Below are 24,883 nucleotides of genomic sequence, written 5' to 3' on the forward strand. Positions count from 1 at the left end.
GTTCATCATTGGGGGGGAAGACAGACCAGTTCATCATTGGGGGGGAAGACAGACCAGTTCATCATTGGGGGGGAAGACAGACCAGTTCATCATTGGGGGGGAAGACAGACCAGTTCATCATTGGGGGGGGAAGACAGACCAGTTCATCATTGGGGGGGGAAGACAGACCAGTTCATCATTGGGGGGGGAAGACAGACCAGTTCATCATTGGGGGGGGAAGACAGACCAGTTCATCATTGGGGGGGAAGAGTTCCCAGTCATCAGCACTATCTGCCGTTCCTCTATCCACATGACTCTCTCCTAACACACACGACTCTCTCCTAACACACACACAGAAACACACGACTCTCTCCTAACACACACACACCATATGTTGCTGCTATTATTAATTATTTTATCCTGCTGCTCAGCCACTTTACCCCTGATTGTATGCATATAACTACCTCATCTATCACTGATATTGTTCTTGTACATACTAGAGGTCGACCGATTAATCGGAATGGCCGATTAATTAGGGCCGATTTCAAGTTTTCATAACAATCGGAAATCGGTATTTTTGGGCGCCGATTTGCTGATTTTGTAAAAAGATGTATACCTTTATTTAACTAGGCAAGTCAGTTAAGAACACATTGTATTTTCAATGACGGCCTAGGAACGGTGGGTTAACTGCCTGTTTAGGGGCAGAACGACAGATTTTCACTTTGTCAGCTCGGGGGATCCAATCTTGCAACCTTACAGTTAACTAGTCCAATGCAATAACGACTTGCCTCTCTCTCGTTGCACTCCACAGGGAGACTGCCTGTTACGCGAATGCAGTAAGCCAAGGTAAGTTGCTAGCTAGCATTAAACTTATCTTATAAAAAACAATCAATCATAATCACTAGTTAACTACACATGGTTGATGATATTACTAGATGTTATCTAGCATGTCCTGCGTTGCATATAATCAGACTGAGCATACAAGCATACAAGTATCTAAGTATCTGACTGAGTGGTGGTAGGCAGAAGCAGGCGCGTAAACATTCATTCAAACAGCACTTTCGTGTGTTTTGCCATCAGCTCTTCGTTGTGCGTCAAGCATTGAGCTGTTAATGACTTCAAGCCTACCAACTCCCGAGATGAGGCTGGTGTAACCGAAGTGAAATGGCTAGCTAGTTAGCACGCGCTAATAGCGTTTCAAACGTCACTCGCTCTGAGCATTCTAGTAGTTGTTCCCCTTGCTCTGCATGGGTAACGCTGCTTCGATGGTGGCTGTTGTCGTTGTGTTGCTGGTTCGAGCCCAGGGAGGAGCGAGGAGAGGGACTGAAGCTATACTGTTACACTGGCAATACTAAAGTGCCTATAAGAACATCCAATAGTCAAAGGTTAATGAAATACAAATGGTATAGAGCACATATGTCAGAGTCAAGGCCCGCGGGCCACATCCGGCCCGCAAGAAGGTTTTTTACGGCCCCTGGGATGATCTTGATTTATTATTAGAACCGGCCCGCAGCAAGCCGGCAGCCCGCAGATCTTTTACACGCACCAATACTACATTTCCCACAATGCAAAGGTGACGCACCGAGCAGTAGGCTGCTTCATTTCAATATTTATTGGCACAGCAGTCGTCAGCATCACAGTAAAATTAACTTTCAGATACCCATCAAAAATGGCAAATCGGAAGGTGGATACTGAGAACCGGGGGTTTCAAACAAGGTGGGAGTCGGAGTATATGTTCACGAAGGTAGCTGGAAAACCTGTGTGTCTTCTGTGTGGAGAAAGTGTGGCGGTACTGAAAGAGTATAATCTGAGACGACATTATGAAACGAAACACGCGGACACACACGCGGACGCAACTGTCAAGGCCAGTTTTATTTTGGCAGAAGAGATCGCTAAATCAGCCCGGCCATTTACGGAGGGGGATTTCATCAAAAACTGCATGATTAAAGTTTGTGACGAAGTTTGCCCAGAAAAAAGGCAACTCTTTTTAAATGTGAGTCTGAGCAGAAACACCATTGCCGAGAGAGTAGACCAGTTGTCCATCAATCTAAAAGAGCAGCTTGTGAAAAAGGGAAAAGATTTTATTGCATATTCCTTGGCTGTGGATGAGAGCACCGACATTTCTGACATTGCCCAGTTGTCAATTTTCATCCGCGGAGTGGACTCCAACCTAAGCGTGACAGAGGAGTTTTTGGCTTTACGTCCTATGCATGGCACAACTACGGGGCATGATTTGTATGAAGAGGTGTCAAGATGTGTAAATGAGATGGAGCTGCCTTGGGAAAAACTCGTGGGTTTGACAACCGACGGAGCATCTGCGATGTGTGGACACAGGAGCGGACTGGTGGCGAAGATACGGGAAAAGATGCAAGAGGAAAACGCGACAGGTGAGCTGACAGCTTATCATTGTATCATACACCAGGAAGCGTTGTGCGGTAAAGCCTTGAAAATGGAGCATGTAATGAGCATCATCACGCGCACAGTTAACTTTATCAGAGCCAAAGGTTTGAATCACCGCCAGTTCAAGGCATTTCTGACGGAGTTAGAAACGGAGCATGGTGATTTGCCTTATCACACAGAGGTGCGATGGCTAAGCCAGGGAAAGGTGCTTCAAAGATGTTTCGAGCTTCGTGAGGAGATTTGTCTGTTCTTGGACAGCAAAGGGAAAGACACAACACAACTCCGAGACGAAATGTTTCTGTGTGAAATGGCTTTTCTGTGTGACATTACGAGTCATCTGAATGCAATAAACTTGCAGCTGCAGGGTCGGGATCGTGTCATCTCTGATATGTACAGTACAGTGAAGGCATTTAAAACCAAACTGACTCTGTGGGAGACGCAGATGCGGAAAGAAAATTTGAGCCACTTTCCCAGCTGCCAGACCATGAAAGAGAAGCTCTCTACCAGTGCGTTCCCGAGCACACAGTTGGCTGATAAAATAGGTATGCTTGCCGCTGACTTTCGACGCCGATTTGCTGACTTTGAAGCACAAAAAAGCAGGTTGGAACTGCTCGGTAACCCATTTGCTGTTGACGTGGAAAGCTCACCACCAAACCTCCAAATGGAGTTGATTGACCTCCAATGCAATGATGCACTGAGGGCAAAATATGCGGCAGTGGGTGCTGCGGAGTTCGCCCGTTTCCTCCCCGGCACAATGCCCCAGCTGCGCATCCAGGCTGCTCAAACGTTGTCTATGTTTGGCAGCACATACCTGTGTGAACAACTGTTTTCTTTGATGAACCTGAACAAAACATCACACAGAAGTCGACTTACTGCTGAACACCTCCACTCAATTCTGAGGATTTCTTCAGCTCAGAGCCTTACCCCGAACATTGATGAACTTGTGGAAAAGATGGGACACCACCAAGTATCACCCTCAACCTCAAACAAGTGAACATTACTGTGCAATCACATATTTAGAGTTTTTACTCAGTTCAAGTTTAAAAGTTAAAATTTAATATTTGTTTTCACTGCATGTTACTTCTCCTTAAACAAAGTGTTGTTTTTGATTAATAGATTTTTGCACTTTATTTTTTTGTATTTCAATCCAATTATATTTTAAAAATATTTCAGTTGAGTGGATGATAGAAAATTGCTATTATTGTTTTTTCTTTGAAGTAAATTTAGCCCACTTTTGCTAAAATAGAAAATATAGTCTACTGATGGTGCCTTGAATACCGGTTTCTTTCATTTAATGTTCATGTTATGGGGATATTTATATAAAGGAAATTTGTCTTTTGTGTCTGTTGAAAATTAAAGATTACTGACAGAGCCATAAGAAAATATTGCTTTATTTATCTGATCATATTGTAATATATTTGTTAGGTTTTCAGTAGGTTCAATTAGGTTCACTAGACTATATGCGTCATTTAAAAATTTTTCAATGAACATTCGAACAGTCCGGCCCTCGTCTTGTAGCTGATTTTTTTATTTGGCCCTCCGTCCATTTGACTTTGACACCCCTGGTATAGAGGGAAATAGTCCTATAATTCCTATAATAACTACAACCTAAAACTGCTTACCTGGGAATATTGAAGACTCATGTTAAAAGGAACCACCAGCTTTCATATGTTCTCATGTTCTGAGCAAGGAACTGAAACGTTAGCTTTCTTACATAGCACATATTGCACTTTTACTTTCTTCTCCAACACTTTGTTTTTGCATTATTTAAAACAAACTGAACATGTTTCATTATTTACTTGAGACTAAATTGATTATATAGACAGGTGTGTCATCTAATATTTTAAAAATATTTTCTATCTGGACACTTTGTTTACCTAGATTTGTTCCTTGTTGTAGGCTACTACTTTTACCCATTAGTCTTCATCTTTTCTACACGACTCACTCTGTTTAGCACATGAGCTCACATGTGAATCCTTAATGAGATGGGTGGGGCTAAACCTTAAGAGGGTGTGAACAATGCTGAATGGGTGTAAACAAAGAAGTGCTCTCCAGTAGGTGTACCAAAACATTCAAGGGCCATTTTCTCAAAAGTGGGGTTACAAGTTCAGCAACTTTCAAAGCATAATCACTTTCCCATTGTTCCTCAAATGCAGTGTATGATATACCATTGTGTAGCTCTGTGTCTCCGCTTTTATCCAATGTAAATCAATTAAACATTTAAAAAAATTAAAACCACATTTTGCTACATAAGACTGAATCAAGAAAGTCAGTCACATTTCATTTGTGGGGGGTAAATACAGCAAACATATTTATTAAAAAAGTCACCATGTTTTAGAGAGATTTACAATTATCAGAACGTCACACCAGGGTAAAGCCTACACGAAACACCGCCCCTATTTGAAGTGTATCTAAAATCCCCTATGGGAAAAATGATTGGAACCATTTCCTTGTTTTACCCACTAGGTTTATGGGTATTATGACTCATACGGTAGTACTCTAAGAGGCACCAGCAGCATTAGCGGTCTCAGTCTGTACACAGCTCTCCGAGTGAGTCAATCTCAGTCTGGACACAACTCTCCGGGTCACTCTGCATCCATTAATCTTTCCCCCTCTTCTCTCTCACTTCCCCTCCCTTCTCCCTCCTCTCTCATCTGGGATGACTCAGCATCTTCACAGAAGACGGCCACTCCCCTTCTCTCCTCTAGACCAATTAGGAGCTATTATTTGGAGAGCAAAGTAAAAACATTTAAAATCATGAAGAATAAAATCAGTACTTTTGAGAAGCTTTGTGAATACGGGCCACAGATCTATACTGTACACATAGAAGGAGCTCTCTATGGAATAGGGAATTCAGTTGTAATTGGACCAGGCTCATATTACTAAAACTCTAAATCCCACCCTGGCCAACGTAATTACAGCATTATCCTGTTTTCACATCTGTGTTTCTGTCAAACTGTCATCATCTTATTGTTCCCTGTAATATGACCTATAACCCTCAGGGAAATAAGAGGATACTGTTAAGGGTTGATTATAGTTTTATTTCACTGACTCTTCTGGAAAGTAGTGTGACCTTCTTTCCATTGCAGCCCTGGTCCATCCTGAGACTTTCCATAGGCTTAAAAACACGGGTGTTATACTAAAAAGAAACATCTTTAAAATACACCACACCAAAAATGTAAACGCAACATGTACATTTTTGTTCCCATGTTTCATGATTTGAATTTTTTTTTTTAAATAATCCATTTGCACAACGCATTTCTCTCAAATTTTGGGGTATAAATTAGTTTATATCGCGGTTGGTGAGCATTTCTCCTTTGCCAAGATAATCCATCCACCTGACTGGTGTGGCACATCAAAAAGCTGATTAAACAGCAATATCAATACACAGGTGCACCTTGTGCTGGGGGCAAAAAAAGGCCACTAAAATGTGCAGTTCGGTCACACAACATTGCCACAGATGTCTGAAGTTTAGGGAGCGTACAATTGGCATGCTGACTGCAGGAATGTCCACCAGAACTGTTGCCGGATAATTGAATGTTCATTTCTCTACCATAAGCCGCCTCCAACGTCGTTTTAGAGAATTTGGCAGTACGTCCAAACGGCCTCACAACCGCAGACAACGTGTATGGCGTCGCGTGGGCGAGCGGTTTGCTGATGTCAACGTTGTGAACAGAGTGCCCCAGGATGACAGTGGGGTTATAGCATTGGCAGGCATAAGCTACGCACAACGAACACAATTGCATTTTATCGATGGCAATTTGAATGCACAGAGATACTGTGACCAGATCCTGAGGCCCTTTGTCCCACCATCACCTCATGTTTCAGCATGATAAAGCACGGTCTATTTCACAAGGATCTGTACACAATCCCTGGAAGCTGAAAATTTCCCAGTTCTTCCATGGCCTGCGTACTCACCAGACATGTCACCCATTGAGCATGTTTGGGATGCTCTGGATCGAAGTGTACGACAGCGTGTCCCAGTTCTCACCAATATCAAGCAAATTCGCACACTCCATTGAAGAGGAGTGGGACAACATTCCACATCAGACCACAATCAACAGCCTGATCAACTCTACGCGAAGGAGATGTGTCACGCTGCATGAGGAAAATGGTGGTCACACCAGATCCTGAATGGTTTTCTGATCCCCTACATTTTTAAAGGTATCTGTGACCAACAGATGCACATCTGTATCTGTACTCCCAGTCTGGGCCTAATGAATGTATTTAAAAATCGACTGATTTCCTTTATATGTAACTGTAACTCAGTAAAAAATGTTATGTTTATATTTTTGTTCTGTATTAGTTGTAATGGATTCACCTCCAGTGGACTTAGCCAGCATCACCTTCTTCAGTGTCCGATTCAAGGATTCATTCCATGGAAAATGATTCAAGGATTCATTCCATGGTGTATAGTTCAGACATAACTGTCTGGGATTATGAGGAGACGCATTTAGCAAAGAAAACAAAGGCCACATTCCATCATTTTCCACAGATATGACATTATAACACACGGCCCGACCCCTCCCCCATCCTCTAGGCGCTCTGACAATGGGGTCCTCCTCCAAGCACACAGTCCACTACTACCGCCAGCCGACATACAACTGAATGATATCGAACTCAATCCCAGTACATTCATTACATTAAGAGTCACAATATAACGCATTACTTGTATTAGACCTTTTAATACAATATTATTATTTTTCTAGCTAACCGGCTTATCAATCGTGGCTGGACAGCAGAGCTACCTGACGTCTGGTAATTATTAACCCTTTTCCATTCAAAGAAAGTGTCCCACTACTCAAAGAAAACGCCAAAATGTTAGACCCAATTACGGGGGAGATTAGTGGGCTCTCTCTGTTTAAATCAGATTATCTCCGTTTTAATGAGATTACAGTTAGAAGATATATCCCTCTGCTACAGCGAGACCGCCCTGCTTCACAAAATAACACTGTCTGTGGTGACAGCTCGTTATTCCGGAGTAGCTTCTCCTTCCTAGTTAACTAATGTCCCCAACACTGAGAATAATCATCCCTGGCTAGCAAACTAGCTACATCCTATCACAAAACATGTATATCAAAGAACTACGTTAGTGAAACAGGGTCCAAAAAGCAAGCCGGATAGTTCAGGGGGGGGGGGATAATCAAGGGACCACCGTCTGCAGTGTCCACCGCAATGTCCCCATGTGCTGCGGTCTCACCTTGTAGTTGCTGGCGTTGACCCATCCCGTCAGCTCATCTATGGTTTTATCCAGCCGGGGTTTGTCTTGTTCCACATCGGAGGACCTCTGCGGGTCGTTCAGGTAGTCTATTAAATCCTGCCCGACCTGCAACCTGCGGGTAACGTCTTTCTGCAGGACCTGCTGATATAAATAGTCCATGTTGTCATGTTCCTCCATTGAGCAGGCAGTGATGTGTGGTCAGCCCTGGGGTCAGACAGACTAACGTAGTACTGTCCGGTTGGTAGCAGGGTTGGATGGAGAAGGGAGAAAAAAAAAAGGTCCGGTCTTTAATTCTGAGCCGAGTTGACTGTTACCAACAAAAACAAAACGCCTGTCAAATTAACTTGGCAAGCGCAAATCACTTTGTCTTAAAAGACACACACTGCTCGACTTTTGATTTCAGAGAAAGATAACAGAGAATGTTTCTCTCGGGATAGATACCTTAACAAGCAATAACTTTCAAAAAAGTTTTTGAAAAATTACAACAATGTGCGGTAGAACCAACCAGGTCCCGTGTATTATGGACCCACAACAACAACACAAGCTAGCTGGCTAAGCTAACGAATCTAGCTACACACATCAATGGGAACAACTAGCTAATAGTTAGCAAGCTGAGGGAAGCAACGTTGGCCACAGGCCTGACACCTTGTTTCGGTTTTTGTATTCCATTATATGATAGTCTCTCGTCAAAACCCTTCAAAATAAAGTTGCGCCAAAACTCTTGCTTTCTAACCCGCAGGTTCCTGCTGGCTACTTTTAATCAAGGGAATAATCGCCCCTACTACAGCTGTCTAGCTAAACCCTCCCCCGCTGAAAACAGGAGCCAAGCCGGTGACTGCAGTTTACTAGCAGGCCTGCCGCGCAAACGAGCAGTCTGACGAAGGCGGATGGGTGTCTTTCGCAGGGTTGCCAGTTGTTTTATTTTGTTTCACTATCTAGGATTAATTAAGGAGACTACAAAACATGAGTGTTTACTTAGAATTCTTTATAAAACATATTTTTTTAAATTCTAGACACAAAAAATAAACAACTACTGTGGATTTAATGTGTCTACCACAGGAGGTTGGTGGCACCTTAATTCGGGAGGACGGGCTCACAGTAATCGCTCAAACAGAATGATATCGAACTCAAACACATGGTTTCCATACCATTCCATCCCAGACATTATTATGAGCTGTCCTCCCCTCCACAGCCTCCTGTGTCGTCTACGCGTTGCATGAAATTGACTAACATTTCAGTCTCCCCACGCCCCTATTTCAAGCTGTTTTCGCAGATGTTCCCCATAAATTACAAGGTCAAACTTTAAAAAGGTACAATCTGGGAAATGTGCGCATGCAGCCCCTAGCCCTTGATCACGACTCTCTGTTCCATTACACACACAAAAGGTCATTGGACAAAAGCGTCTTCTGTACGGGGGAGTTTTGTTTAAGAGCAGCAACACTTGGTCTGAACATTGACACGCATCACTTGCGGTACGGTTTTGAAAGCACAAAGGACCTGATCTTTCATCTAAATGGAAAATAATTTAGAAGAAAAAAAAAAAGGTTCAAATTGATACACAACCTTTATAAGGTTATTATGGTTCCCACACTGCCATATTTCCATGTTACTGCACTTGTTTACGGACAACAGAAGACAGAGTGGACCACCTGTGCTAATTACTGCTGCCGTCTGTCGCCGAACACCTGTGGGTAAACGGAAGACAGATGCCACAAACTTGTCACTGAAAAATACTGTCGGATCCACCTGTGTTAAAACCGTGTACAGTAAGTGTGTATTTACTTATTCTTTATTTAACCCTCATTTGACCAGGTAAGTTCACTGAGAACACACTCTATTTACAGAAATTACCTGGGGAATAGTTACAGGGGAGAAGAGGGCAGATGAATGAGCCAATTGAAATGTTTGTTTTTTTGCATTTGTGTAATTATTTTGATGTGATATGAAAGTAGAGGGGTTTATGTTTCTAGAAACACACCGAATGGGGAATCGATTCCCATTTAGATGGGACTATTTGGCTGTTTTAGCTTCCAGAGCCAATTCACCCTGTAAACAGAACATGTTACTCCTTCGTCCAAGGACCTTACGCTAGTCTCCTTTAGTCCATTACCCAGGCTAATGCTGTAGCTACCTTACATATGTAGTATTGTGTAGTGGTCAAGGACTTAAGTCAAATTGAAAATGTTCGTTGTAGCCTAATGTCTATGAAAACAAAAAACGTTATCAATGGAACAGTAGGTCATTGTTTTTTGATATGTTGTAAGCTCATTAAATATGATTTTTGTCCCGCTCCAAAACCTAAAGGGCATTTTACATTTGTTGAAATTACATTTGAACAGCAGATCAGCATTAGGTTTTATTTCCCGAGGCTTTAGCTCAGCGGGCTTGTGATGAGCAAGAGACTTGAGTTGTGTTCAAACCCAAAGTCGCACACAAATGCACATACACACGCAGTACATCCACTGCAACGATCGTGCAGATTGGAGTTGCACCAGAGATAATTTAATTTAAACCGTCCAAGTCATTCTTTCCCCTTTACAGCCCTTCTCCGTTTCTACCTTTTATTGAATAAATACAACCTTAAAAACACACTGAAGGTAGTTTATTTGCATCCCATGTATGGAACAATCTACAGATTTCCCTACAACTAGATGTACTGGTGCCTCTCAGGCAGTTCAAATGAATCATTTGGGGCCAATCTTTACTGAGGTTTTTACTGATGGTTTTACTTGAGTGCGTTTGTAATCTTGTATATTTGTATTATGTTGTATTTGTAAAGTGTGTATGCAGGGCTCCCTTGTAGAAGAGACCTTGGTCTCAATGAGAATGCCTGCTAAAATAAAGGTTAAACATTTTTAAATGCATCTCCCATGAATCCATAAAAAAAAGGTAATTTTCTCCAACATGGCAACCGTGGTTTTTCCGGGAACTGTGCACAGCTATTCAGCATATTGCCTGACTGAAAATCCCCAGTCCGTTTCTTATTCATAAACGAGAAAACGTCAAGAATGAACAGAAACATTTGGACAGCACCCCAAAATAAGAACGGCTTTATAAAAGTTTAATAGTTCATCTTATTTGAGAAGGAAAATATATTTTCCATGCCAGGCCAAGCTAAATAACAACCCATCCATCCTTTCTTTATACATGAATATGAAAACTGCAGTAATACCGCTGCTGCTAATGGCTATTACCTAGAACTGATCAGATTGAGGTACGTCTATCCCTAAAGTAATAATTATACAGTTGATCATTTTGCCGGCTTGTTGTTAAAGGATATTAAACCACACTCTCATTTAAAAAATGAATCTATTGAAGTTGGAAGTCTTACTGCAGCCTGGATAAGGATAATCATAATAGGTGTATTTCACTCTATTTTCTCAAAGTAAAAGGACCTGAACATGAAGAAGATATAAAATATTGATGATGGATCCAGATTTGGGTGTGCCTCAGATTTTATATGGCACTTCAGCGACATCTGCTGGTCAGGATGAAGATTACATTGATATCACACACACACACCACACAGACAGTGAGTATCAGAGTAAGCGCTACTCAGAACATTTATTTTTTATCAAATTTCACTGTAGAGCCAGTCAGAGCACGTTTACTAATCAGTTATTTGATTTATTTATGTTATATTTATTCATTTTCAACATAAAGCTCCTGTTAGAACAGCTGTCAAAGAGAGGCGTTAGTATCATTGCCACATAGTGAGGTCAGCAGGGTTGGGATCAATTCCATTTCAAAGACTGAATTAATAAAGAACTGACCCCAACCCTAGAGGTCAGTCAGCTTATTGACCTAGAACCAGAAGTATCCGAGTCAAACACCCATATTATATACTACACGCTGTGCACATGTCTGAAACCCAAGACTGGCCCCTAGCCCTGACCCCTTCCCTTAGCCCCGGAATATCTGAAAGCACATGGTAGGTAATCTCGGACACCCAGAATGAAAAATCCTGTGCAATTGCGTTAGATGCTTAATTAATTTCTGGGGGCAGACGTTTTAGAAATATATACTAGAACGAGGATACGGAAGCAGAACTAGGAGCTCCACTTCCCTCTGCAGGTTAGAGGTGTATGGGTCAAATGTTCCCTACTCTTCCGAAATTCAAGACGCCTGCGAAATCATGATTTGTCCAAATGACCAGTGATGAAAGACCTGCGCACCTGGGGGCGCAACCCACAGTCTGCTGACAGATGCTACGGTATCAGTTATGTTATGCACATCTGTCCACGAGAGATTACATGGTAGGTACCAGTAAACATAGCAGTCTATATCTTGACCTCAATCTCCTTCTGGTGGACTGTGTGAAGTATCTGCCATGTTGCTTGAATCCACTGCTCCAGATTTTTTATTTTTATTTTTTTTAAATCTAAAAGATCATCCCTTAGGCTCATACCTCTCCGTTTCATTTCAGTGAGGGTGAGTCAGGAGTTGCTTAGTGGTCAAGGGGCGTGTGGTCAGTTTGGAACCAGCCTGTGTGTTCCACAGCCACACAGGAGGCCCAGAGTACACACGTTCCAGGGATTTCCTTAGATGCTCGTTTCTGACAGAGACTGTCGTCCCATTTCTGTCCACAACAGTAACCGTTTGTTTTCGTTATCTTCAAAAGGAGAGATGCACAGATCTGATCTCCCTCTGGATAGATAAGCATGGACAATAACAATAAGCACTGAACAAGAGGGAAAATAATCATTTGTTAGTGGCCAACTCCAATCCGAGGGCGAGTTGTCATAATGTAGTATTTTTGGTGCCCTCATTGTAAAACACTCTTACAGACAAAAACAGTCTCAAACAGGCAGGTTCTCAGGTGCACAACAAAAACGTCAAAATGTTCAGCTTTGTACTTCTGGTTTTCTGTTTGCCTCTGGATGGGCGGGGTTTAGTGGTGTCCCCTACATCGCCGTAAGTCAGGGCTATCCCAGCATCCTCTCTGCTCACACCCAGAATCACTACACTTCCCAGAATCCCCTTTTCACGCCCAAAGAGCTGCGCGTGTCGTCGATTGGTTGCAGCAGATTGACTCGCAGCATGATCACACAGAGGTGGCATGTGATTGGTTCAGATGAAGTTCACCCAGAGTGATGTGTTGTCCAGGGGGTGTGGTTAGAAGGGCAAGACTGTGGAAACCTTGCAGATAGAAATGTAACATATGGAGCAGACACGATTACCAACGCTCCTCATCACGTCTCTTCTACACAACGTACTTCTATGTGCACGTTCCGTACCATTCCACCTTCCTGAATAACACTGTCCAACATTTTGTGGGTTTAGTCCTCTGCCTATTTAGGATCATCCCCCTCATCCACGAGTCCAAGTATTGGAGAGGAGGGGTCTGGAAAGGCAGGGTAGTACTGGAGAGGAGGGGTCTGGAAAGGCAGGGTGGTATTAGAGAGGAGGGGTCTGGAAAGGCAGGGTAGTACTGGAGAGGAGGGGTCTGGAAAGGCAGGGTAGTACTGGAGAGGAGGGGTCTGGAAAGGCAGGGTAGTACTGGAGAGGAGGGGTCTGGAAAGGCAGGGTAGTACTGGAGAGGAGGGGTCTGGAAAGGCAGGGTAGTACTGGAGAGGAGGGGTCTGGAAAGGCAGGGTAGTACTGGAGAGGAGGGGTCTGGAAAGGCAGGGTAGTACTGGAGAGGAGGGGTCTGGAAAGGCAGGGTAGTACTGGAGAGGAGGGGTCTGGAAATTCAGGGTGGTATTGGAGAGGAGGGGTCTGGAAGGTGAGGGTAGTTTTGGAGAGGAGGGGTCTGGGAAGGTGAGGGTAGTTTTGGAGAGGAGGGGTCTGGGAAGGTGAGGGTAGTTTTGGAGAGGAGGGGTCTGGGAAGGTGAGGGTAGTTTTGGAGAGTAGGGGTCTGGGAAGGTGAGAGTAGTTTTGGAGAGGAGGGGGTCTGGAAGGTGAGAGTAGTTTTGGAGAGGAGGGGGACTGGAAGGTGAGAGTAGTTTTGGAGAGGAGGGGTCTGGAAGGTGAGAGTAGTTTTGGAGAGGAGGGGTCTGGAAGGTGAGAGTAGTTTTGGAGGAGGGGTCTGGAAGGTGAGAGTAGTTTTGGAGAGGAGGGGTCTGGAAGGTGAGGGTAGTTTTGGAGAGGAGGGGTCTGGAAGGTGAGAGTAGTTTTGGAGAGGAGGGGTCTGGGCTCTGGAAGGTGAGTGATGGTCGACTCAGAGTTCTGTCAGAGAGAGAAGACCCCACCCCTCCTCCCCTGAATAGGAACCTCAAAGAGTCCAATTGATAATTTATCAGTAGTGATCAATCAGTCTGTATGGATCAGAGATCAGTAGTGATCAATCAGTCTGTATGGATCAGAGATCAGTAGTGATCAATCAGTCTGTATGGATCAGAGACCAGTAGTGATCAATCAGTCTGTATGGATCAGAGACCAGTAGTGATCAATCAGTCTGTATGGATCAGAGACCAGTAGTGATCAATCAGTCTGTATGGATCAGAGACCAGTAGTGATCAATCAGTCTGTATGGATCAGAGACCAGTAGTGATCAATCAGTCTGTATGGATCAGAGATCAGTAGTGATCAATCAGTCTGTATGGATCAGAGATCAGTAGTGATCAGTAGTGATCAATCAGTCTGTATGGATCAGAGATCAGTAGTGATCAATCAGTCTGTATGGATCAGAGACCAGTAGTGATCAATCAGTCTGTTTGGATCAGAGACCAGTAGTGATCAATCAGTCTGTATGGATCAGAGACCAGTAGTGATCAATCAGTCTGTTTGGATCAGAGACCAGTAGTGATCAATCAGTCTGTTTGGATCAGAGATCAGTAGCGATGGGGGTCCATGTCCAGGGTATTGATCAGAGATCAGTAGCGATGGGGGTCCATGTCCAGGGTTTTGATCAGAGATCAGTAGTGGTGGGGGTCCATGTCCAGGGTATTGATCAGAGATCAGTAGTGGTGGGGGTCCATGTCCAGGGTATTGATCAGAGATCAGTAGCGATGGGGGTCCATGTCCAGGGTATTGATCAGAGATCAGTAGCGATGGGGGTCCATGTCCAGGGTATTGATCAGAGATCAGTAGTGGTGGGGGTCCATGTCCAGGGTATTGATCAGAGATCAGTAGCGGTGGGGGTCAATGTCCAGGGTATTGATCAGAGATCAGTAGCGATGGGGGTCCATGTCCAGGGTATTGATCAGAGATCAGTAGCGATGGGGGTCCATGTCCAGGGTATTGATCAGAGATCAGTAGCGATGGGGGTCCATGTCCAGGGTATTGATCAGAGATCAGTAGCGATGGGGGTCCATGTCCAGGGTATTGATCAGAGATCAGTAGCGATGGGGGTCCATGTCCAGGGTATTGATCAGAGATCAGTAGTGGTGGGGGTCCATGTCCAGGGTATTGATCAGAGATCAGTAGTGGTGGGGGTCCATGTCCAGGGTATTGATCAGAGATCAGTAGCGATGGGGGTCCATGTCCAGGGTATTGAGAGATCAGTAGTGGTGGGAGGTGTCAGACCGTAGAAAAACATTTAACATTAAAAGTAAAAATGTTGTTTAATCATTGGAAAAAGTTTGGGAAGAACCATTTTCAAAAATCTTAGTGCCTAGTGAACACGACCTTGCGGTTGGTTATAGGTTCAGGGTGTTGTGTCGTCGTGGCGGGGTTCAGGGTGTTGTGTCGGGGTTCAGGGTGTTGTGGCGGGGTTCAGGGTGTTGTGTCGGGGTTCAGGGTGTTGTGTCGTCGTGGCGGGGTTCAGGGTGTTGCGTCGTCGTGGCGGGGTTCAGGGTGTTGCGTCGTCGTGGCGGGGTTCAGGGTGTTGCGTCGTCGTGGCGGGGTTCAGGGTGTTGCGTCGTCATGGCGGGGTTCAGGGTGTTGTGTCGTCGTGGCGGGGTTCAGGGGGTTCAAGGGTGTTGTGTCGTCGTGGCGGGGTTCAGGGTGTTGTGTCGTCGTGGCGGGGTTCAGGGTGTTGTGGCGGGGTTCAGGGTGTTATGTCGTCGTGGCGGGGTTCAGGGTGTTGTGGCGGGGTTCAGGGTGTTATGTCGTCGTGGCGGGGTTCAGGGTGTTGTGGCGGGGTTCAGGGGGTTCAGGGTGTTGTGTCGTCGTGGCGGGGTTCAGGGTGTTGTGTCGTCGTGGCAGGGTTCAGGGTGTCGTCGTGGCGGGGTTCAGGGTGTTGTGTCGGGGTTCAGGGTCGGTCTCATCCCATGGCGGTGGGTTATTGTTGTTGGGGGTGGGGGTCACAGCAGTAGGCCCTGTAGACAGAGCTGCCCCCCCCCGGGTCCTCCACTGTCAGAGGATGACGCAGCAGCGACACAGCCTATGGCCCCCGCCGTGCACCGAGGGAGGGGGCGTCACCGGGGCAAAGTAGGCGTGGACCTTTATCTCTGGGAGATGGGCCTATAGGGAGAGGTAGGCGCTACGTCATTTCAAATGCAGCAATATTCCACACTGTTGTATATTCTCCCATGTATTTCATTTGACAGCCTGCAACGCTGCAATACACTAAATAGGACTATAATACAACAGTGTGGGGGTAATTCTATTATTTCCATAGGAAACTACAATTCCCACCAGGCCATGCAGGAGCTTTGACATTACAGCTATAGTGATGCAGCTTGGGAGATGTAGTGATGGTGATGGCTGACCCGTATGCGTTTGATGCCGGCCCTGGTGACCTGCTGGCAGTCGTAGAGTTCTATCCTCTCCAGACGGTGGCAGTTTTTCAGGTGCTCCAGAGTCCCGTCTGTGATCAGAGGGCAGTTATCCAACTCCACCACCGTGAGGCGCTCCTGTCCACACACACTGCTGCTCAGCGCCCTGATACCATCGTCAGTTATCAGCTCACAGTGGGAGAGGGACTGGTGGAGAGAGGATAGACGGTTGACACTATATTACATACTGTAATGTACACACACACCCACAACAATACGTACCAGTGCTTGCAGGCGAGGGCAGTGAATAGCGAGCTGGACTAGAGTGTTGTCAGTCACCTGTGAGAGGAGACAGACTCCAATCAAACCCAGATACAGTACATAGAATCAGACAGGCTCAAATCAAACCCAGATACAGTACATAGAATCAGACAGGCTCAAATCAAACCCAGATACAGTACATAGAATCAGACAGGCTCAAATCAAACCCAGATACAGTACATAGAATCAGACAGGCTCAAATCAAACCCAGATACAGTACATAGAATCAGACAGGCTCAAATCAAACCCAGATACAGTACATAGAATCAGACAGGCTCAAATCAAACCCAGATACAGTACATAGAATCAGACAGGCTCAAATCAAACCCAGATACAGTACATAGAATCAGACAGGCTCAAATCAAACCCAGATACAGTACATAGAATCAGACAGGCTCAAATCAAACCCAGATACAGTACATAGAATCAGACAGGCTCAAATCAAACCCAGATACAGTACATAGAATCAGACAGGCTCAAATCAAACCCAGATACAGTACATAGAATCAGACAGGCTCAAATCAAACCCAGATACAGTACATAGAATCAGACAGGCTCAAATCAAACCCAGATACAGTACATAGAATCAGACAGGCTCAAATCAAACCCAGATACAGTACATAGAATCAGACAGGCTCAATCAAACCCAGATACAGTATATAGAATCAGACAGGCTCAATCAAACCCAGATACAGTACATAGAATCAGACAGGCTCAATCAAACCCAGATACAGTATATAGAATCAGACAGGCTCAAATCAAACCCAGATACAGTACATAGAATCAGACAGGCTCAATCAAACCCAGATACAGTACATAGAATCAGACAGGCTCAAATCAAACCCAGATACAGTACATAGAATCAGACAGGCTCAATCAAACCCAGATACAGTATATAGAATCAGACAGGCTCAATCAAACCCAGATACAGTATATAGAATCAGACAGGCTCAAATCAAACCCAGATACAGTACATAGAATCAGACAGGCTCAATCAAACCCAGATACAGTATATAGAATCAGACAGGCTCAATCAAATGCTGATGGCCTCAATCTACAGTTGCATTAAACAAGAAGAGACGCCCATGAAATCTTACCAAAACACATTCTTCTAAATCCATTTTTTCCATCTCATGACAATGCTGTTGAAACAAACCCACATCAGTTCAACATTAGGTTTTAATTAGTGACCTTAAATGTGAAAAGAATTGAAGACAAAAAGAAACGCAACAAGTCAAGACAGAGCGCTGAAGGAAATAAAGAAGCACTTACCCTGGCCAGTACAGTAAACCCAGCGTCTGTAACATGTGAACACCGTGCTGCTTCCAAGATCCTGATACAAAACACATTGGTTATGTGGACGGTATGGCGTCTTTTATCAGTAGGCCGTGTGTTGTCAGGGGGGCCTCATCGTGTGTTGTCAGGGGGGGCCACATCGTGTGTTGTCAGGGGGGGCCACATCGTGTGTTGTCAGGGGGGGCCTCATCGTGTGTTGTCAGGGGGGGCCTCATCGTGTGTTGTCGGGGGGGGCCTCATCGTGTGTTGTCAGGGGGGGGGCCTCATCGTGTGTTGTCGGGGGGGGCCTCATCGTGTGTTGTCAGGGGGGGGGGGCCTCATCGTGTGTTGTCAGGGGGGGGCTTCATCGTGTGTTGTCAGGGGGGGGCTTCATCGTGTGTTGTCAGGGGGGGGCCTCATCGTGTGTTGTCAGGGGGGGGCCTCATCGTGTGTTGTCAGGGGGGGGCCTCATCGTGTGTTGTCAGGGGGGGGCCTCATCGTGTGTTGTCAGGGGGGGGCCTCATCGTGTGTTGTCAGGGGGGGCCTCATCGTGTGTTGTCAGGGGGGGCCTCATCGTGTGTTGTCAGGGGGGGCCTCATCGTGTTTATAAGAAAGGGGGGGGCCTCATCGTATTTATAAGAAAGGGGGACATTTCTTACTTGAGTCGGGGGCAGTTGAGGCCCAGAGCGGTGAGAGAGGCGTCTGTAATGTTACTGCAGCCAGAGATACACAGCATCTGCAGTTTGTGGCACCCCCGACACAGGCTGACCAAGCCATCATCAGTTATCTGCTGTAAACACACACAAAATCATCTGTCACCGGCTTTATAAATAAACACACGTTACACACACACATTTTCTGTCTTTCAATCCCTACTCTCTCACACACACACACACACACAGCCTCCATCTCTGTCTTACTGAGCAGGTCTGCATGTTGATAGTGGTTAGTTCAGGACAGTGTTTCTGAAGGGGTTTCAGTGCTCCATCCTCCAACTGTAGAGAACACAACACAGAGAAACCAATCACTACTGGCAATCAATACAATCATGTTTACGTGTGTGTGTGTGTGTGTGTGTGTGTGTGTGTGTACCTGTGTGCAGCCACGTAGGAACAGGGCTTGTAGGTTGTTACAGCCCCTGGTCAGAGCCTCGATGCCATCTCTGGTGATTTGGTCACACCACGACAGGTTTAATGTCTCCAACATACTACAGCCATCACTAAGCAGAGACACACAGTTTTCTTACTAAGAATTACACTGATTCTGTTTCCTCCAGAATGTACCCGGTAATGATACGGTAACCATGGGGGGGTAATGATACGGTAACCACAGGGGGATATGTTGTGCCCGGTAATGATACAGTAACCACGGGGGGAGGGGGGGAGATCAGTTGTACCGGTAATGATACAGTAACCATGGGGGGGTAATGATACGGTAACCACGGGGGGAGGGGGGGGAGATCAGTTGTACCGGTAATGATACAGTAACCATTTATTTTATTTATTTCACCTTTATTTAACCAGGTAGGCAAGTTGAGAGCAAGTTCTCATTTACAACTGCGACCTGGCCAAGAAAAAGCAAAGCAGTTTGACACATACAACGACACAGAGTTACACATGGAGTAAAACAAACATACAGTCAATAATACAGTATAAACAAGTCTATATACGATGTGAGCAAATGAGGTGAGATAAGGGAGGTAAAGGCAAAAAGGCCATGGTGGCAAAGTAAATACAATATAGCAAGTAAAACACTGGAATGGTAGATTTGCAATGGAAGAATGTGCAAAGTAGAAATAAAAATAATGGGGTGCAAAGGAGCAAAATAAATAAATAAATTAAATACAGTAGGAAAAGAGGTAGTTGTTTGGGCTAAATTATAGGTGGGCTATGTACAGGTGCAGTAATCTGTGAGCTGCTCTGACAGTTGGTGCTTAAAGCTAGTGAGGGAGATAAGTGTTTCCAGTTTCAGAGATTTTTGTAGTTCGTTCCAGTCATTGGCAGCAGAGAACTGGAAGGAGAGGCGGCCAAAGAAAGAATTGGTTTTGGGGGTGACTAGAGAGATATACCTGCTGGAGCGTGTGCTACAGGTGGGAGATGCAATGGTGACCAGCGAGCTGAGATAAGGGGGGACTTTACCTAGCAGGGTCTTGTAGATGACATGGAGCCAGTGGGTTTGGCGACGAGTATGAAGCGAGGGCCAGCCAACGAGAGCGTACAGGTCGCAATGGTGGGTAGTATATGGGGCTTTGGTGACAAAACGGATTGCACTGTGATAGACTGCATCCAATTTGTTGAGTAGGGTATTAGAGGCTATTTTGTAAATGACATCGCCAAAGTCGAGGATTGGTAGGATGGTCAGTTTTAGAAGGGTATGTTTGGCAGCATGAGTGAAGGATGCTTTGTTGCGAAATAGGAAGCCAATTCTAGATTTAACTTTGGATTGGAGATGTTTGATATGGGTCTGGAAGGAGAGTTTACAGTCTAACCAGACACCTAAGTATTTGTAGTTGTCCACGTATTCTACGTATTCTAAGTCAGAGCCGTCCAGAGTAGTAATGTTGGACAGGCGGGCACAGGTAGCGATCGGTTGAAGAGCATGCATTTAGTTTTACTTGTATTTAAGAGCAATTGGAGGCCACGGAAGGAGAGTTGTATGGCATTGAAGCTTGCCTGGAGGGTTGTTAACACAGTGTCCAAAGAAGGGCCAGAAGTATACAGAATGGTGTCGTCTGCGTAGAGGTGGATCAGAGACTCACCAGCAGCAAGAGCGACCTCATTGATGTATACAGAGAAGAGAGTCGGTCCAAGAATTGAACCCTGTGGCACCCCCATAGAGACTGCCAGAGGTCCGGACAGCAGACCCTCCGATTTGACACACTGAACTCTATCAGAGAAGTAGTTGGTGAACCAGGCGAGGCAATCATTTGAGAAACCAAGGCTGTTGAGTCTGCCGATGAGGATGTGGTGATTGACAGAGTCGAAAGCCTTGGCCAGATCAATGAATACGGCTGCACAGTAATGTTTCTTATCGATGGCGGTTAAGATATCATTTAGGACCTTGAGCGTGGCTGAGGTGCACCCATGACCAGCTCTGAAACCAGATTGCAGAGCAGAGAAGGTATGGTGAGATTCGAAATGGCCGGTAATCTGTTTGTTGACTTGGCTTTCGAAGACCTTAGAAAGGCATGGTAGGATAGATATAGGTCTGTAGCAGTTTGGGTCAAGAGTGTCACCCCCTTTGAAGAGGGGGATGACCGCAGCTGCTTTCCAATCTTTGGGAATCTCAGACGACACGAAAGAGAGGTTGAACAGGCTAGTAATAGGGGTGGCAACAATTTTGGCAGATAATTTTAGCAGATAATTTGAGAAAGAAAGGGTCCAGATTGTCTAGCCCGGCTGATTTGTAGGGGTCCAGATTTTGCAGCTCATTCAGAACATCAGCTGAGCAGATTTGGGAGAAGGAGAAATGGGGAAGGCTTGGGCGAGTTGTTGTGGGGGGTGCAGTGCTGTTGACCGGGGTAGGAGTAGCCAGGTGGAAAGCATGGCCAGCCGTAGAAAAATGCTTATTGAAATTCTCAATTATGGTGGATTTATCAGTGGTGACAGTGTTTCCTATCTTCAGTGCAGTGGGCAGCTGGGAGGAGGTGTTCTTATTCTCCATGGACTTTACAGTGTCCCAGAACTTTTTTGAGTTAGTGTTGCAGGAAGCAAATTTCTGCTTGAAAAAGCTAGCCTTGGCTTTTCTAACTGGCTGTGTATAATGGTTTCTAGCTTCCCTGAACAGCTGCATATCACGGGGGCTGTTCGATGCTAATGCAGAACGCCATAGGATGTTTTTGTGTTGGTTAAGGGCAGTCAGGTCTGGGGAGAACCAAGGGCTATATCTGTTCCTGGTTCTAAATTTCTTGAATGGGGCATGTTTATTTAAGATGGTTAGGAAGGCATTTAAAAAAAATATCCAGGCATCCTCTACTGACGGGATGAGATCAATATCCTTCCAGGATACCCCGGCCAGGTCGATTAGAAAGGCCTGCTCGCTGAAGTGTTTCAGGGAGCGTTTTATGGGGGGGATCTGTTGTACCGGTAATGATACAGTAACCACGGGGGGGATCTGTTGTACCGGTAATGATACAGTAACCACGGGGGATCTGTTGTACCCGGTAATGATACAGTAACCACGGGGGATCTGTTGTACCCGGTAATGATACAGTAACCACGGGGGATCTGTTGTACCCGGTAATGATACAGTAACCACGGGGGATCTGTTGTACCCGGTAATGATACAGTAACCACGGGGGGGATCTGTTGTACCGGTAATGATACAGTAACCACGGGGGATCTGTTGTACCCGGTAATGATACAGTAACCACGGGGGATCTGTTGTACCCGGTAATGATACAGTAACCACGGGGGATCTGTTGTACCCGTTAATGATACAGTAACCACGGGGGATCTGTTGTACCCGGTAATGATACAGTAACCACGGGGGATCTGTTGTACCCGGTAATGATACAGTAACCACGGGGGGGGGATCTGTTGTACCGGTAATGATACAGTAACCACGGGGGGGGGGGGATCTGTTGTACCCGGTAATGATACAGTAACCACGGGGGGGATCTGTTGTACCCGGTAATGATACAGTAACCACGGGGGGGATCTGTTGTACCCGGTAATGATACAGTAACCACGGGGGATCTGTTGTACCCGGTAATGATACAGTAACCACGGGGGATCTGTTGTACCCGGTAATGATACAGTAACCACGGGGGATCTGTTGTACCGGTAATGATACAGTAACCACGGGGGGTGGATCTGTTGTACCCGGTAATGATACAGTAACCACGGGGGGGGATCTGTTGTACCCGGTAATGATACAGTAACCACGGGGGGGATCTGTTGTACCCGGTAATGATACAGTAACCACGGGGGGGGGGATCTGTTGTACCGGTAATGATACAGTAACCACGGGGGGGGGGGATCTGTTGTACCCGGTAATGATACAGTAACCACGGGGGGGATCTGTTGTACCCGGTAATGATACAGTAACCACGGGGGGGGGGGGATCTGTTGTACCCGGTAATGATACAGTAACCACGGGGGGGATCTGTTGTGCCGGTAATGAATTGTGTTTGTTGTACTGAATCCTAAAGAAACAAACATGTAATTTATTACTATGTAACTACCATTTTACCCTTCTAGTAAATACCTTGTAATTTCTGGATCCTAAAATAAAACTGCAACCCCTGAGCCTTGGCCAGAAGTAGTGCACTACATAGGGAATACAGTGCTGTTTGGAACACTCACCTGAGAGCTTTGAGGGAGTGGTTGGTAACAGACACACAGGAAGTGAGGTCCAGCTGTTTGAGTTTGCAGCAGAACTTGGAGAGGCTGAGACAGGTGCTGTCTGTGATCTTAGTGCAGCCGTTCAGGTTCAACACCTCAATGCTACGGCAGTTCAGGGAAAACGTCCTGCCAGATGACAGAGACAAACACCAAAGTCACGGAGAGGTAACTGAATCACGAGGGAAGTGCATCTTTCGCTTTCAACACGATTGGATGCTTATCTAGAAACATGGGCTCCGATACGATACAGGAACGATAGGGTTTAGTTTGAAACGATTCAGTGTGATTCGGTTTGAATGGGGGAACGATAGGGTTTAGTTTGAAACGATTCAGTGCGATTCGGTTTGAATGGGGAACGATACGGTTTAGTTTGAAATGATTCAGTGCGATTCGGTTTGAATGGGGGAACGATAGGGTTTAGTTTGAAATGATTCATTCGGGTTTGAATGGGGGAACGATAGGGTTTAGTTTGAAACGATTCAGTGCGATTCGGTTTGAATGGGGGAACGAATCGATGCTATACAATGTACTAACATTTTTTTTGCATAAACACATACATTTTCCATTCTAAACTCAAATCTGCTGCTAATGGAACTCATGAACTCGGCCTCCTGAGCTGGATCTGTCTGAGCTGACGTGTGTGTGTGTGTGTGTGTGTGTGTGTGTGTGGGGGGGGATCTGTCTGAGCTGACGTGTGTGTGTGTGTATGTGTGTGTGTGTGTGTGTGTGGGGATCTGTCTGAGCTGACGTGTGTGTGTGTGTGTGTGTGTGGGGGGGATCTGTCTGAGCTGACGTGTGTGTGTGTGTGTGTGTGTGTGTGTGTGTGGGGGGGGGGATCTGTCTGAGCTGACGTGTGTGTGTGTGTGTGTGTGTGTGTGTGTGTGTGTGTGTGGGGATCTGTCTGAGCTGACGTGTGTGTGTGTGGGGATCTGTCTGAGCTGACGTGTGTGTGTGTGTGTGTGTGTGTGTGTGAGCTCAATGCACACATTGCACAATTTCTCTAGAGACAAATCAGATCCAGCCTGAATTGTGAGATGTTGTGGAAGGTGTAGTTTCCAACAGGCCAATATTATACATAGTTTAGCGCATGGTAATTAACTACAATGACCATAATCCATTGCACATCTACTTGTGCGGTCTGTGTTTCTCTTTCACGCCTGCTACTGAAGAGAGAAGAATGCGTGACCCTGAGGTGATATAGAGAGCAGCTAGCTGTTGCTTAGCGAGGCATCTGAAAATACATATTATCATCAGTGGACTTTTATTAGTGGTTTTATTCTGTGTTAAACGTGACAAAGAAATTAACTATGTCCTGAACACAACGTGTTACGTTTGGGGCAAATCAAACACGACATTTCACGGAGTACCACTCTTTATTCTATGTTAAACGTGACAAAGAAATGAACTATGTCCTGAACACAACGTGTTACGTTTGGGGCAAATCAAACACGACACATCACGGACTACCACTCTTCATGTTTTCAAGCATGGTGGTGGCTGCATCATGCTATGGGTATGCTTGTCATCAGCAACCACTTGGGAGTTTTTTTTAGGATAAAACAGAATAGAGTTAAGCATAGGAAAACCTGGTTCAGTCTTTACAACATACACTGGGAGACAAATTCACCTTAACCTAATACACAAGGCCAAAATATACACTGGCGTTGCTTACCAAGAGGATATTGAATGTTCCTTAGTGGCCTAGTTACAGTTTTGACTTAAATCTATGGCAAGACTTAAAT

At 45.3% G+C, this 24,883-nt stretch overlaps 3 protein-coding genes across 39 annotated transcripts in view; 1 reads left to right on the forward strand and 2 right to left on the reverse strand.

Moving 5' to 3' along the window:
- LOC110489370 (CLIP-associating protein 2) overlaps nucleotides 1–8,486 on the reverse strand; it is a 110,487-nt gene extending 102,001 nt beyond the window's left edge. For 30 of the 35 annotated variants that reach the window (XM_036971505.1, XM_036971501.1, XM_036971509.1 and 27 more), the window contains exon 1: nucleotides 7,580–8,478. In XM_036971505.1, coding sequence (XP_036827400.1) covers nucleotides 7,580–7,777 — 198 coding nt within the window. In that variant the 5' untranslated portion in view covers nucleotides 7,778–8,478. Of the gene's footprint in view, nucleotides 1–7,579 lie in introns of all 35 variants that reach the window. The other 5 variants (XM_036971516.1, XM_036971515.1, XM_036971482.1 and 2 more) reach the window with 4 other exon arrangements.
- Nucleotides 8,487–12,412: 3,926 nt separating this feature from the next.
- Nucleotides 12,413–24,883, reverse strand: part of LOC110487903 (F-box/LRR-repeat protein 2) — a 32,151-nt gene continuing 19,680 nt past the window's right edge. The window contains exons 6-14 of one of the 3 annotated variants that reach the window (XM_036970880.1): nucleotides 23,103–23,267; nucleotides 18,889–18,958; nucleotides 18,717–18,791; nucleotides 18,456–18,586; nucleotides 17,794–17,854; nucleotides 17,619–17,663; nucleotides 16,483–16,539; nucleotides 16,195–16,407; nucleotides 12,413–15,946 (exon numbers count right to left, since the gene is read on the reverse strand). In XM_036970880.1, coding sequence (XP_036826775.1) covers nucleotides 15,839–15,946; nucleotides 16,195–16,407; nucleotides 16,483–16,539; nucleotides 17,619–17,663; nucleotides 17,794–17,854; nucleotides 18,456–18,586; nucleotides 18,717–18,791; nucleotides 18,889–18,958; nucleotides 23,103–23,267 — 925 coding nt within the window. In that variant the 3' untranslated portion in view covers nucleotides 12,413–15,838. Of the gene's footprint in view, nucleotides 15,947–16,194; nucleotides 16,408–16,482; nucleotides 16,540–17,618; nucleotides 17,664–17,793; nucleotides 17,855–18,455; nucleotides 18,587–18,716; nucleotides 18,792–18,888; nucleotides 19,016–23,102; nucleotides 23,268–24,883 lie in introns of all 3 variants that reach the window. The other 2 variants (XM_036970879.1, XM_036970878.1) reach the window with 2 other exon arrangements.
- Nucleotides 14,383–15,072, forward strand: LOC118946540 (ribosomally synthesized cyclic peptide ustiloxin B precursosr-like). The gene has a single exon (XM_036971831.1). It carries the CDS (start codon nucleotides 14,383–14,385, stop codon nucleotides 15,070–15,072), a length of 690 nt encoding a protein of 229 aa, XP_036827726.1.

The sequence above is a fragment of the Oncorhynchus mykiss genome, chromosome 32 (genome assembly GCF_013265735.2).
Source record: "Oncorhynchus mykiss isolate Arlee chromosome 32, USDA_OmykA_1.1, whole genome shotgun sequence".
NCBI classification, from domain to species: Eukaryota; Metazoa; Chordata; class Actinopteri; order Salmoniformes; family Salmonidae; genus Oncorhynchus; species Oncorhynchus mykiss.

Coding starts and splice junctions, on each gene's coding strand:
- LOC118946540 (XM_036971831.1), top strand. CDS start 14,383: ATGGGGGTCCATGTCCAGGGTATTGATCAGAGATCAGTAGCGATGGGG.